Below are 15761 nucleotides of genomic sequence, written 5' to 3' on the forward strand. Positions count from 1 at the left end.
CCATTGTTCCAGTAGCAGTAGGTCGTGTGTCATATTATCAGGTAATAAGCATCTGCCTACTATGTTGCAAAGTTTGGCGGCGTCGGCGAACAGTGATACCCTTCCTCTAAGTCCTTGCGTCATATCTCTTATGAATAAGTTGAATAGAATCGGGCCCAGGACTGATCCCTGCGGCACTCCACTGATCACGTCCGACGCTTCGGATGGGGTACCGTTTACCACCACCTTCTGAAGTCTGCCGCTCAGCTTATGTATGATCTTTAGCTGATTCTTGCTAACCGCATCAAACTTCACAGTATATCGCGGTATACAAATAAAATTTTATGTTATGTTATTGGACAAAGAAGAGGAGAAAGAAAAGAAATGGAAAAAAAGGACAAAAAGTCAGATTACAAAAATATTTAATAATGTTGTCATTTTAACTTGCTATACAATTTTAATCACTGCTTTAGTCACTAACGTACTTTGGTTTAAAGTATTTGCTGATTATTTCAACATGTTTAAAAAGAACAAAATATGTCTTCATTTGCTAGACATGGAAGCATGAACAGAAAATCTAAAAGTTCAGATTAAATTAAATAATATTCAGCATGAAATGAGAATTCACATTTAAATCTAACAAAAATATTCAGTATATAATACATCACAGTTAGGAGCCCATTGTAATGAGCTGTTTCATTATATTGCAGCATGATTCTTGGAAATGACTTAAGGCAGGGGTAGGGAACTCCGGTACTGGAGAGCCGTATTCCAGTCGGGTTTTCAGGATTTCCCCAATGAATATGCATGAGATCTATTTGCATGCACTGCTTTCAATGCATAGTCATTGGGGAAATCCTGAAAACCCGACTGGAATACGGCTCTCGAGGACCGGAGTTCCCTACCCCTGACTTAAGGTGAAGGCAGATTAGTGATCCTTATGATGGTGGTTCTCAAGGCAGTCCTCAGGCCATACCCAGTCAAACAGGTTTTCAAGATATCAACAATGAATATGCATAAAATAGATTTGCATATCAAGGAGTCATGCATATACAGTATGGATAACTTGGAAACCTGACTGGCTGGGAATTGACTAAGGACTTGGTTGGGAAGAACAGCTTTATGGCATGACAGAGATTCATTAATGATTGTTGCTGTTTTCTTGAGTCTCACCACGTCTGGTTAGGTAGAACTGACATTTCAGCATACCCTGAAGAAAGCCACAGCATGGCAGATGAGGTTCAACATGGATAAGTGTAAAGTGATGCATGTCGGTATAAAAAATCTCATGCACGAATACAGGATGTCCAGGCGGTACTTGAAGAGACCTCCTAGGAAAGGGACTTGGGAGTTCTGATCGACAAGTCAATAAAGCTGCCCACGCAATGTGCAGTGGTGGCAAAAAGGGCGAACAGAATGTTAGGAATGATAAAGAAGGGGATCACGAACAGATTGGAGAAGGTTATCATGCCACTGTACCAGGCCATGGTGCGCCTTCACCTGGAGTACTGCGTACAGCACTGGTCGCCGTACATGAAGAAGGACACAGTACTACTCGAAAGGGCCCAGAGAAGAGCGACTAAGATGGTTAAGAGGTTGGAGGAGCTGCCGTACAGCGAAAGATTAAAGAAACTGGGCCTCTTCTCCCTCGAACAGAGGTGATTGAGAAGGGACATGATCGAAATATTCAAGGTACTGAAGGGGATAGACTTAGTAGATAAGGACAGGTTGTTCACCCTCTCCAAGGTAAGGAGAACGAGAGGGCACTCTTTAAAAGTTGAAAGGAGATAGATTCCGTACAAACGTAAGGAAGTTTTTCTTCACCCAGAGAGTGGTAGAAACTGGAACGCTCTTCCAGAGTCTGTCATAGGGGAAAACACCCTCCAGGGATTCAAGACAAAGTTAGACAAGTTCCTGATGAACAAGGACGTACGCTGGTAGAGCTAGTCTCAGTTAGGGCGCTGGTATTTGATCAAAGGGCCACCGCGTGAGCGGACAGCTGGGCATGATGGACCACTGGTCTGACCTAGCAGCGGCAATTCTTATGTTCTTAAACATCGGTTCTACCTACCCAGATGCAGTGAAACCTGAAAAACAGCAACAATCATGACGCCAGCTGTGGAAGCCTAAGAGAGATCCGTTAATAATCTTGGCTACCACAATTTTAAGTAGGCTGGCTGTGGATATTAAAGCTTGCTGCTCTGAGATCCAAGGTGTGACCTCCATTCTTTCAACGGTGGGGTCCCACTAGCAACCAACTTCTTCAGAAAATTACTGGGTTTTAGATCAAGGATATCAGGATTATCTTCATAATATTTTTCCAGTTTGGTCAGCACTACAGGCAATCCAACTAACGAAGCATAATACATTGGACCACCTGTATGCTTTGGCCACCCATAGCCATTATTGTAGATAACGTCTATGTCTTTTGGATCTGATGCAATCCCTTCTTCCAATACCTTAAAACCTTGATTGATAAGGATATATAAACACCTCTCAATTACTTCCTCCTGGGTTATATTACGTGTTTTAAGGTTGTGAATACATCGGTATTCAGACAAGAAATTATATAGCCATGGATCAGGCATTGCATTTCTACCCCCTGATTTCTCATATTTGTACCAGCCTTGGCCAGATTTTTGTCCAAATCTCCCCTGTTCACACAGGATATCAGGAAGTGGACTGTATCTCTTGCTACCACGTTGGCGAGCAGGTGTTCCTATGGGTAGTTTTGGTCCTGTCAATCCGATTTCAGTCCGAGCCTTCCATCCTATATCAAGGCCTGCAAGATCCATCATTCGGAAGGGACCCATTGCAAGGCCAAAATCTTCAAGTGCCAGATCAATCTCTTCTGGTTTGCTGCCTTCTTCTACTAGAAAAACAGCCTGTTCAACATACAGCCTCATTAATCGATTACCTACAAACGATGGACAGTTGCCTACCAGTACACCAATTTTTCCTAACATTTTAGCAAGTCTCATGGCTGTGGAGATTGTGGTGGAAGATGTGTAACAGCCACGGACAACCTCCAAGAGCTTCATTATGTGGGCTGGAGAAAAAAAGTGGGTCCCAATAACCATTTGGGGTCTATTTGTGACAGAGGCAATTTCATCAATGTTCAGGCCTGAAGTGTTGGTACACAGAAATGCTTCTGGCTTACAGACAACTGATAAGCGTCTAAATATATCTTTCTTTAATGCCATATTTTCAAACACTGCCTCAATAACTATGTCTACGTCTTTTAGCTCATCATAGTCCAGAGTGAATCGAACTGGGCCAAGAGAATTAGTAGCTTCAGTGTGTCCAAGCTGTTCCATCTTCAGGATTTCACGATCCAGGAGGGACATCACAGCCTTGCTGCCAATATCCAATTGCCTTTTGTCTTGCTCCAGAGCTACCACTGGAATCTTGGCCTTTGCTAGAGAAGTGACAATACCTCTCCCCATTGTTCCTAGCCCTGAAAAAAAAAAATGAAAGGACATTTGTATAAATAGTTTAGTTAAGCCAAACATCTCATATATGGGATTTTCTTTTTGAAAATCTTGATCAGACAACATTCTAAGTGTTTCTATTTAATATTTATATAAATATCACACAATAGGATTAGAAAGTGGCGAGTATTATCAAGAATCCTACTTGAAATGCCTTCAGAGCTTTTTAGAATGGAGAAAATGACACTTCAAGCCATCATTATAGTTGGGAGAGTTGTAAGGCTGCTACTAGGGAGAAAGAAGCTGCTGCTGTAGCCAAACTGTTGCTAGTGCTAGGGGAAAAAAAAAGTACATAGTTGTAGTTCAAATTGCTAGAAATAGGGTCCACCACTGTAATTGGAGGTAGGAAGAGAGGGATAAAAAGAAGGCCAAGAAATGTATGAAAGGACCAAAAGTATGAGGGGGTTTTCAATAATTTCAATATAGTCCACTGATAGCTCTATACACATCATCCACTTTTCTTGCAATGATTTTAACTCCTTTGAAAATAATTCTTCTGTTTGACCTTCAAACTAGGACATCACAGCTTCCTTGACATCTTCATCACTTGAAAACCAGAGAGATTTCTTCAAAACTTGGAACAGGAAAGAATCCCAGGGAGCCAGGTCAGGACTTTAGGGTGGATGGTTCAGCTGCTGAAACCCACATTCTCGGATGTCAGCCTGTGATTGTCGGGACATGTGCACTGGCACATTGTTGTGAAGAAGCAGCATGCCTGCTGCTAGTTTTCCTTGTCTTTTCTCCTTGATTGACTCCCGCAAAGCGATCATTATGTTGGCATAACTCTCCCCGGTTATGGTTGTCTTTTGTGCATTAATTCCAAAAGGAAAAGTCCTTCATCATCCCAGAAGACATTTGCCTGCAGATTTTTCTGTCTTGAACTTTTTTGGGGTGGGGGATGATTTGTACTTCTACTGCATTGACCCCCATTTTGAAATCAGGATTTCTGTGATAGACCCAAATCTCATCTCCAGTCACCAAACAATGAAAAAAATTCACTTGGTCTTCATAGAGCATCTCCAAATTCTGTTGACAGCATTAGAGCCTCGTGGCCTTCTGACATGGTGTCAGTATTCTTGGAACCCATCTTGGACATGCACAAATTTTCATGAATTATTTTCCAAACTGTACTTGCCGAAATGTCCATTTCTTCAGCTATTCGGGAAACCTTAATTCATCTGTCTGACAAAATTTAATCTTTCTTGTGCTTTTCTGTGGAAGTTATTTCCACAAGCCGTCCATCGTGCCCAGTGGTTCATCGTGCCCAACAGTCCGCTCACGCAGCGGCCCTTAGGTCAACGACCAGTGCCCTATTTGAGTCTAGCATTACCTGTGTATGTTCTGCTCCAGCAGGAACTTATCCACCCTTTTCTTGAATCCTTGAAGGGTGCTTTCCCCTATAACAACCTCTGAAAAAGCGTTCCAGATTTCTACCACTCTCTGGGTGAAGAAGAACTTCCTTACGTTTGTACGGAATCTATTTCCTTTTAACTTTAGTGAGTGCCCTGTGGTTCTCTTCGCCTCGGAGAGGGTGAACAATCTCTCTTTCTCTACTAAGAGCTCCTTTTACAAAGGTGTGTTAGCGTTTTTTGCACACATACAAGATTAGCGCACGCTAGCTGAAAAATTACCGCCTGCTTAAAAGGAGGCGGTAGCGGCTATCGCACACGGCATTTTAGCGTGTGCTAAAACCGCTAGCACACCTTTGTAAAAGTCAGTTCCCTTCAATATCTTGAATGTTTCAATCATGTCCCCTCTCAGTCTCCTCTTTTCAAGGGAGAAGAGGCCCAGTTTCTCTAGGGAGGGAAAAACTGCATGTAGGTGGAAAGAGAAGGAATGAAAGGGAAAAGAGGGACAAGGTTAAAGTAGAAGGTGGAAAAGATGGAGGAAAAAGAGAAAGCAGAACTATTTCTTCCCATCCTCATGAAAAAAAAAACGAGATGAAATGAAAAAAACTACATGTCTAAAGGTGGGAGATAGGAAATAGCTGTACTTTATTGTAGGTACTTGACTATGAAAGATTGAGAACTGAAAGAAAGGAAGTCTTGACTCTAGACTGAGTGTATTTGTGGTTATGCACAATTTTAACTCTTCTCATGTACATCTTCTGTGTGTTCAGACTTGGTTGTTTTCCAGTCCTAGTTGCCTGAAGCCAATCTGCTGAGCATTCATGGACTCCCCCCCCCACATGTAGCCAAGCTTGATTGCTTCCTAAGACCTGCACACGAAATCCTACTGTGGAAGAAGAGCCGGAGGGAAATGGAGTCACAGCTCTTCCTTTCTAACCCTCTTATGTTTCTTACACTTACCAGCAGCCAAGCAGCTGAGTCCTAACTCCCTGACATGCTTCTGAGGGGAGAGGGAAGTAGTGGAATGGTGCTTGTCACTCAAATGTGATCTTTTGCCTCTGGTGCAGTAAAGAGGGAGGGGGGAACTGAGCACTTTCCCCCCTCATTCTATGATCTTGTGCACACATTTTTCCTGTTAGCATCCAAATTTGTGTGTACAGGTTTTAGAATTATACCAGACACAGAATCCAGCTCTATAGGTGCTTAATCACCACCAATATTAAGCAAACCTTTTGAGTTCATCCAGGGAGAGGTAATTTTCATTGGGTTTTTAGCACTTCCAATCATCTTGAAAAGCTGGCTCCTAAGGTACCAGATATGTGCATAACTTAATTGATAATTTGGGCACTAATTAACACTAACCACCAATAAATAGCTATAATTGGATTTAACTGGTACTAATTTGTAGACACTATTCTAGTCTGTTTCTTATACAGTAACTCGCAAATTTCAGTTAGGATGCTATGCAGTTTACAAAAATAATTGGCCCTCATCCCAGGGAATTAATTTAAATTATTATAAGAACAATATAATTAATCAACCTCATTAAACAAATAAGTTTTCAGCATTTTGTGAAAACAATAAGAACTGAGCTGTCTTAATTAAAAAGGCAAACTATTCCAAATCCTGGGATCCTAAAATGCAAAGGAAGACTCAAAGAAGCACATACTTTATATGTGTAGAGCAGAAGGGAAATTTAACTTATAACACTTCCTAGCAATCACGCATGAATTGGGAATATTCAGGGCTCCTTTTACGAAGGCGCTTAGGGCCTTAACGCATGGAATAGCGCACGCTAAAATGCCGTGCGCACTAGCCGTGACCGCCTCCTCTTGAGCAGGTGGTAGTTTTTCGGCTAGCGCGCACTATAGCGCGCATGCTAATCCGATGCATGCGCTAAAAATTCTAGTATCAGGCAAGAGGAGCAGCAGAAGCAAAGAGGAAAGCAAGAGAGTCAGCAGGAGAAAGGGAGAAAAGCAGTTTTAAAGCTGTTTTAAAGCAGAGGAGGGAGACAGAGAAGAGCAGGAGGCTAGGGGCAGGGCGAGAGTTAGCTCCGCCCACCCCCACCGCGTCGGAAAGTCAGAAACCGAACTCCCTCATAAAAGGCGGCGGAGCCAAGGGCGAACGCTGTTCAATAGCATCAGGCTAGAGGAGCAGCAGAAGCAAAGAGGAAAGCAAGAGAGTCAGCAGGAGAAAGGGAGAAAAGCAGTTTTAAAGCTGTTTTAAAGCAGAGGAGGGAGACAGAGAAGAGCAGGAGGCTAGGGGCAGGGCGAGAGTTAGCTCCGCCCACCCCCACCACGTCGGAGTCAGAAACCGAACTCCCTCATAAAAGGGGGCGGAGCCAAGGGCGAACACGGTGCAATAGCATCAGGCAAGAGGAGCTGCAGAAGCAAAGAGAAAAGCAGTTTTAAAGCAGAGGAGGGAGACAGAGAAGAGCAGGAGGCTAGGGGCAGGGCGAGAGTTAGCTCCGCCCACCCCCACCGCGTCGGAGAGTCAGAAACCGAACTCCCTCATAAAAGGGGGCGGAGCCAAGGGCGAACGTGGTGCAATAGCATCAGGCAAGAGGAGCAGCAGAAGCAAAGAGGAAAGCAAGAGAGTCAGCAGGAGAAAGGGAGAAAAGCAGTTTTAAATCTGTTTTAAAGCAGAGGAGGGAGACAGAGAAGAGCAGGAGGCTAGGGGCAGGGCGAGTGTTAGCTCCGCCCACCCCCACCGCGTCGGAAAGTCAGAAACCGAACTCCCTCATAAAAGGGGGCGGAGCCAAGGGCGAACGCGGTGCAATAGCATCAGGCAAGAGGAGCAGCAGAAGCAAAGAGGAAAGCAAGAGAGTCAGCAGGAGAAAGGGAAAAAAGCTGTTTTAAAGCAGAGGAGGGAGACAGAGAAGAGCAGGAGGCTAGGGGCAGGGCGAGAGTTAGCTCCGCCTACCCCCACCGCGTCGGAGAGTCAGAAACCGAACTCCCTCATAAAAGGGGGCGGAGCCAACAGCGCACGGTGAAGGCGAGCGGCAAAGGCACTCGCCTTAGCGAGAGCGCCTTTGCGAAGGGCCTCAAGAAGGGCCAAGTCACTACACCCAAGAGCACAGGGAAGGACTGAAAGGTAAAGAAGCGGCAAGCACAGAAGGTAAAAATAAGCAGGAGCAGAAGGGACGAACACATTCAAGCAGCAGTAAGGTAAGGAAGAGAAAGGACAGCACACACAAGAAGTTTTAGCTCCCCAACTCTGGAACACTCTGCCTCTTTTTATTAGAAAGGATAGAGATCTTGTCTCTTTTAAAAGACTTTTAAAAACTTTTTTATTCAACGATGCCTTTATTGATTAATTAATATCTTTTTTTTCCTTCTTTCCTCTTCTTTTTCTTCTTCCCCTCCCTTTGTTTTTTCCCTAATTTATGTTATTTTCCTCCATCAAGAGAAAAATTTGTAACTTTTTCCCCCCTTTCCCTCTTTTCATGTTTGTTTTTAACAATATATATAGGGATCTTTTCTGTTTTATGTAATTATTTAACAAATATTTATTTAGCTGTTATTAATGTACTACTAATATGACTATGTGTTCCCTTATAATCTGTTTTTAACTGTACATCGCTTAGAATGTTTTAAATAGGCGATTCATCAAAAATAAAGTGAACTTGAACTTGAACTTGAAGGCATCAAGGCAAAAAGCAGATATAGAAGGAACAACCACACACAAGCAAAAGTTAGGCAAGGTTGTGCAAAGGCAGCAGGCACAGAAGGAACACGTAAACTTAATTGTTTTCTTAAAGTAGTAACCCCGATGGAAGCAGAAGGTAACCAGAAGATGAGCTTTCCAGTGTTCTGCACGGACTGTCATATGTATGACTACCTCCCCTCGGGGAGACAGTCATACGTATGCAGTCGGTGTCAGGAGCTGACAAGCTTGAGGAAAGAAGTCAAGCGACTTGAGGACAAGATAAAGGAGCTAGAAGGAATGTACACCACAGAGGACCCTACCAGGGTATTTGAAGACTTCAAGAGTGAGAGACACATCGAGAAGGAAGTCAGGGAACTCGAGGAATTCATTGAGGAAGCATACAGGAGGAGGGTGGAAGAGAACGAACTCCAGAGGAGAGATGAAGTTACACCAACACCAACTTGGAAGGGGGAGCAAGAAGCAGGTGACCTCATAGAAGACACCCACAGAAGAATACCGCACGAGGGGGAAGAATTGGCTAGTCGATGCCCAGAAGAAGAGAGAGTGAAGCACGCTGAGGACATTGACCTGAGACCGAAATGAAAATTGAAGAAGGGAAAGTCAACGATCCTGGTGGGAGACTCGATACTGAGGTATGTGGACAGCCACATAGCAGGAGGGAGAGAGGATCGACTGGTGACCTGCCTCCCAGGAGCGAGAACCAAGAACATCGTGGACAAAATTGGGATGATCCTGGATGGAGCGGAGACGGAAGAGACCGCAGTAATGATCCACATTGGGACGAATGATGTCAGCAGGAGAGACTACAGAAGAGGCACGCTGATAGAACAGTTCAAGATTCTGGGAAGGAAGCTGAAGATGAGGGCCCAGAAGATAGTATTCTCAGAGATCCTACCGGTACCGAGGGCAGATGTGAAAAGGCAGGAAGAACTACAATCAATAAATGCGTGGATGAGGAGATGATGTGAGGAAGAAGGATTCCTCTTCGTGAGAAACTGGACAACGTTCTGGGGCAAGAGCAAGCTCTACAGGAGAGATGGACTGCACCTGAGCACGGCGGGAACAAGACTTCTAGCAAACAACGTCAAGAGAGGAATAGAACAGGCTTTAAACTAAGAGAAAGGGGAAAGCCGACAGTCGACCTAGCGACGATGATTCGGAAGAAGGTATCCCGTGAAGATACTGAGGGGAAAAAAGGCAGGGAAGAAACAAGAGACAAATTACAGGAGTCAACTAACCCAGAAGAGGAGGTTAGAAAGATTGTAGCAAAAGAGAAGACACCAAAGACCGAAGCACAGGGAAAAGAAATGAAGACGACAAAATGCCAGGATCTAAACTGCATATATACTAATGCAAGGAATTTAAGAAACAAAATGGGGGAGCTAGAAGCCATGGCCAATGCAGAGGACATAGACATCATTGGAATCTCTGAAACGTGGTGGAATGAGGAAAACAAATGGGATACAGCACTGCCGGGGTACAAGCTCTATTGCCGGGATAGGTCAGGTCAGAAAGGAGGAGGAATAGCCCTATACGTAAAAGAAAGCATACAATCGACAAGAATGGACACAGCGGAGATGATCAACAAACTGGAATCGCTATGGGTTAAAATACCGGGTAGGAAAGGGCATGAAATAAAGATGGGCCTATACTATCGTCCACCTGGGCAAACCGGAGATAGCGATAAAGAAATGGATGCCGAGATGAAGCGAGAATGCAAAAGCGGTTACACAGTTGTTATGGGAGACTTCAACTATCCTGGGATAGACTGGAGTCTTGGAAGCTCAAGATGCACTAGGGAGACAGAATTCCTGGAGGCTATACAAGATTGCTTCATGGAGCAGCTTGTTAGAGAACCGACGAGAGGAAATGCCACTCTGGATTTAATCCTAAATGGACTAAGGGGACCTGCAAAGGAAGTGGAAGTAGTGGGACCGTTGGGAAACAGTGATCATAATATGATCAAGTTCAAGGTTGAAGTAGGCATACCGAACGGAAAGAGAACCATAGCGACATCTTTCAACTTCAGGAAAGGAAACTATGAAGCAATGAGGGAAATGGTAAGGAAGAAACTTAGGAACACTTCCAAAAAATGGCAAACAGAAGAACATGCCTGGTCTTTTTTCAAAGACACAGTGAGCGAGGCACAAAATCTGCACATCCCCAGATTCAGAAAGGGGTGCAAAAAGGGTCGAACAAAAGACCCAGTATGGATGACTAAAATAGTGAAGGAAGCGATAGGCAATAAGAAAAATTCATTCAGGAAATGGAAAAAGGACAAAACTGAAGGGAACCAGAAGGAGCACAGGAAGTATCAAAAAGAATGTCACCGTGTGGTTCGAAAAGCCAAAAGAGAGTATGAAGAGAGGCTAGCCAGGGAGGCACGAAATTTCAAACCGTTCTTCAGATATGTTAAAGGGAAACAGCCAGCTAGGGAGGAGGTAGGACCGCTGAACGAAGGAGACAGGAAGAGAGCGGTGAAGGAGGAGAAAGAAGTCGCAGAAAGACTCAACATGTTCTTCTCGTCTGTATTTACAAACGAAGACACAACCAACATACCGGAACCTGAACAAATCTTCAATGGAAATCAAGCAGAAAAATTAACATCCATGGAAGTGAGCCTTGATGATGTACACAGGCAGATAGAAAAACTTAAAACTGACAAATCCCCGGGTCCGGACGGAATCCATCCCAGGGTTCTGAAGGAATTAAAGGAGGAGATAGCGGAACTACTGCAGCAAATTTGCAACCTATCCTTGAAAACAGGCATGATCCCGGAGGATTGGAAGATAGCCAATGTCACGCCCATCTTTAAAAAGGGATCAAGAGGTGACCCGGGAAACTACAGACCAGTGAGTTTGACCTCGGTTCCGGGGAAACTGGTGGAAGAACTGATTAAAGAACACATCGATGAACATCTGGAAAGAAACGAACTTTTGAAAACAACCCAACATGGTTTCTGCAGGGGGAGATCGTGCCTAACGAACTTATTGCACTTCTTCGAAGGAATTAACAAATGGATGGACAGAGGAGACCCCATAGGCATCATATACCTTGGTTTCCAAAAAGCCTTTGACAAGGTGCCTCACGAATGTCTACTCCGGAAACTGAAGAACCATGGAGTGGACGGAGACATACATAGATGGATCAGAAACTGGTTGGCGGGTAGGAAACAGAGGGTAGGGGTGAAGGGCCACTACTCGGACTGGATGGGGGTCACGAGTGGTGTTCCGCAGGGCTCAGTGCTCGGGCCGCTGCTATTTAATATATTCATAAATGATCTAGAAACAGGCACGAAGTGTGAGATAATAAAATTTGCGGACGATACAAAACTATTTAGTGGAGCTGGGACTAAAGAGGAATGCGAAGAATTGCAAAGGGACTTGAACAAATTGGAGGAATGGGCGGCGAGATGGCAGATGAAGTTCAACGTTGAGAAATGTAAAGTATTGCATGTTGGAAACAGAAACCCGAGGTACAACTATACGATGGGAGGGATATTATTGAATGAGAGCAACCAAGAAAGGGACTTGGGGGTAATGGTGGACATGACAATGAAGCCGACGGCACAGTGCGCAACAGCCGCTAAGAAAGCAAATAGAAGGCTAGGCATAATCAAGAAGGGTATTACAACAAGGACAAAAGAAGTTATCCTGCCATTGTATCGGGCGATCGTGCGCCCGCATCTGGAATACTGCGTCCAATATTGGTCTCCGTACCTTAGGAAGAATATGGCGTTACTCGAGAGGGTTCAGAGGAGAGCGACACGCTTGATAAAAGGGATGGAAAACCTCTCATACGCTGAGAGATTGGAGAAACTGGGTCTCTTTTCCCTGGAGAAGAGGAGACTTAGAGGGGATATGATAGAGACTTATATGATCATGAAGGGCATAGAGAGAGTAGAGAAGGACAGATTCTTCAAACTTTCGAAAAATAAAAGAACAAGAGGACACTTGGAAAAGTTGAAAGGGGACAGATTTAAAACGAATGCTAGGAAGTTCTTCTTTACCCAACGAGTGGTGGACACCTGGAATGCGCTTCCAGAGGGCGTAATAGGGCAGAGTACAGTACAGGGGTTTAAGAAAGGATTGGACAATTTCCTGCTGGAAAAGGGGATAGAGGGGTGTAAATAGAGGATTACTGCACAGGTCCTGGACCTGTTGGGCCGCCGCGTGAGCGGACTGCTGGGCATGATGGACCTCAGGTCTGACCCAGCAGAGGCATTGCTTATGTTCTTATGTTCGTAAAAGGAGCCCTCAATACGGAAACTAAACCGCAAGAATTAAGACTAAAAATAGCCTTGTAGATCATACATGCCATCTTAAACTATACTCATTTTCCCCCCCAGCAACCGGTGAAATTCAATCAGCAAGGAAATAACCCTTTCAAACCTACTAGACTGAAAAATCAGTCTGGTGGCTATATTTTGCGGTAATTGTAATCTCCTATACATCTTCTTAATGCAGAAATCCTTTAGCCCATAACTGCAAGGGGGGCATAGATGTAAGAGATGCATGGGCAGGTTAGGGGCATGCGCTAAGATTATGGAATATTTACAATTATGCATACAACTGTGACATTTACCTCCCCCTCTCTTTTTATAAAACCATAGCGCGGTTTTTAGCGCCAGCTGCGGTGGTAATAGTTCTCTCACAGAATTCCTATGAGCGTCAGAGCTGTTACCACTGCAACTGGCACTAAAAACCGCACTATGGTTTTGTAAAAGGGGGGGATTAGATGTAGACATTGAAAGGTATATGCAGCCACACCTGTATGTTGGTGCATAAATGCCAAATTGTGCTAGTATTCTATAATAGAAATTGCATACAGCACCTAACTTCAGGCAACCTGTACTGAATTACCGCCTCTATATGTTAAGACTCAGGGTATATATTTGTTTATTTATTGGGATTTATTGACCGCCTTTATGAAGAGATTCACCCAAGGTGGTGTACAGCAAATATAATTCAACATAAAACTTATTTTTTTTAAACAGCTTAAAGGTAGTAAAAAGACCAAATACAACCATAAATACAATGAAGGAGGTAAACTCAAAATCAGTAAAATTAAAAATTAATAAAAAGGACTACCATAAAACAGTTAAAAAATATATAACATCCCCCCATCCTTTTACAAAACCATAACGTGATTTTTAATGCCAGCTGCAGTGGTAACAGCTCCGACGCTGTTACGGTTTTGTAAAAGGGGTGAGGGGGGATAATTATTAACAGCACTGAAATTCAAATAAGTGAGATATAATACATACTAAAAGGGAGACATAATACTTATGAAACATCTAAAAAGCACAAATCAGAACATTCAAATAACATGAGTAGATATGACACTAATGCTTTTTTATAATACAGTTTATCCTATAGCCGAGGGGTCAAATGCAGATATTAGATGGGGACAAGATGCAGTGTTCTCCCTAGAGTGTTTTAACCGGGCACTCCGCCCAGCTAATTTAGGTGAGTGCCGGGCTGTCATCTCGGAAGGTTGTGAATCCTGCTGCCACTGCTCAACATTTTAAAAAAAACCAACCTCTCTCACCGGCTTGGGGATTCCCCGGGCTGACTTGGCACAGCCTGAAGAGCCGCCGGAAGCTCAGTGTTCGACTCCCGCCTCAGTCTGACTTTTTTTTTTTTTTTTAAATCGCCAGCAAGCAAATTGAACCAATGATCTGGGGCTCTAACGGTAACACTGTGCATGTTGGCTTCCTTTATTCTCCTCCGAATCCGGAAGTTACGTCCTGGGGGGGGAAGAAGAGAAGGGAAGCCGGCATGCACAGTGTTACCGTTAGAGCCCCGGAGCATGGGTTCAATTCGCTACAGGCTAAGGCGGGAGACAGGGCAGCGAGTCGAAGGAAGGGAGGGAGGGAAGCAAGCTTACAACTTGCTGCTTTTGCTTGCTTTGGGCCTTCCTCGCTGCCGGGTCCTGCCTACTTTCTGTTTCTGCAAATGTTAGCACTTATGCCCGCTTTAGCTTCAGGTATAATGTTATACTACTGTGGTACGCACATGTTTGAGAGGCTTGTTGCTGTTTGATATCGTGCTTTGCGAGTAAATGTTGTCTTCAGGTGAGCTCTCTTATTATTTTTCTTTCTGGTAGACTGATATAGAACGGGGCCCTCTTTGTGCAGAGTCTGCATTGTTATGTGGTGTGAAGAAACGGGATGATGAGATTTGTGTGGATCATCTGAGCAAACTTTTCAAAGTGATTTGGGGCTCTAAACTCGACATAGTCTCGCTAACCAATCGACACATTTTTTTTAACCTAACAAAAGCAAAGCTGACTACAGGTTAAACCTCTGTACCATTACTCTACTGTCTCAAACAATTACTATGCACTGTTCTAAACTGGAACTTGCCTATTTTGTTCCGGGTTATATTGTTCCAAGCTCTATTTTAACAAGAAATGGGAGCGTTTCTGCAATAAAGCGAAGTCGCCTCCCATAGGCCAGCACAAACGAACAAAACCTCAATCAAAACAGTGGGAGCTCTATCACAAATAACTCCAACGCTGAACTTGCGCTGCCACTCTTAGGGCTCCTTTTACTAAGCTGTGCTAGTGGTTTTAGCGTGTGCTAGATGCTAACGCCAGCACTGAGTTGGAGTTAGTTCTTGGTGCGTAGCATGGGGTTATCGCGCGCGGCAATGCAGCGCACGCTAAAAACGCTAGCGCAACTTAGTAAAAGGAGCCCTTAGTTGCCAGCTCGGAGTGCTGTGGTTGCTTGGGCATTCCAAATATTGAACCAATCCTGCAATGTGTCCGAGCAGGGTTTATTGCCTGTTTGTTCCTTAAAAAAAGAAAAGAAGTGGTAGACATGCAGGCATTTTTAATTCATGATTTTAAGATATTAAGGAGGACATTTTATTAAACCATGCATGGCAATTCTGTGTGTAAATAGCAGAATGTACTTTTATAGATTGCACTTATTCAGGAGTGTGTTTTAGACTGCTATCTGTTGGTTTTGAGGTCTCCCTTATCTCTTTGGTGACTTAACATCACTTAAAAACTTAAAAACAAATTTGTACTACCTTCCTTAATTAGCTTATTTTGTCCATGTAGTTTTTGTGAAATCTGACACCTACAAGTCTTGCAAAATTGGTGCTCATACACGTAAAAACAGTGTACGTTTGAGAAATCGATGCTTCCTCCATCTCCCTGATTCTATAATATTGTGCCCAAATTTCCACCACAATAAGTTGTCTAATGAGGAAAGAAGGACAGTAGATACCAGACCATGGGGAAGGGGGAGGGACAGATGTCAGGG

General features: G+C 43.8%; 1 protein-coding gene across 1 annotated transcript in view; it reads right to left on the reverse strand.

Annotated features, from left to right (window-relative positions):
- Positions 1–1960: 1960 nt before the first annotated feature.
- The window catches only part of EHHADH (enoyl-CoA hydratase and 3-hydroxyacyl CoA dehydrogenase), a 105243-nt gene continuing 91442 nt past the window's right edge, over positions 1961–15761 (reverse strand). The window contains exon 7 of the mRNA XM_033945547.1: positions 1961–3436. Coding sequence (XP_033801438.1) covers positions 2166–3436 — 1271 coding nt within the window. The 3' untranslated portion in view covers positions 1961–2165. The remainder of the gene's footprint in view (positions 3437–15761) is intronic.

This window comes from Geotrypetes seraphini, chromosome 5 (assembly GCF_902459505.1).
Source record: "Geotrypetes seraphini chromosome 5, aGeoSer1.1, whole genome shotgun sequence".
Taxonomy (NCBI): Eukaryota; Metazoa; Chordata; class Amphibia; order Gymnophiona; family Dermophiidae; genus Geotrypetes; species Geotrypetes seraphini.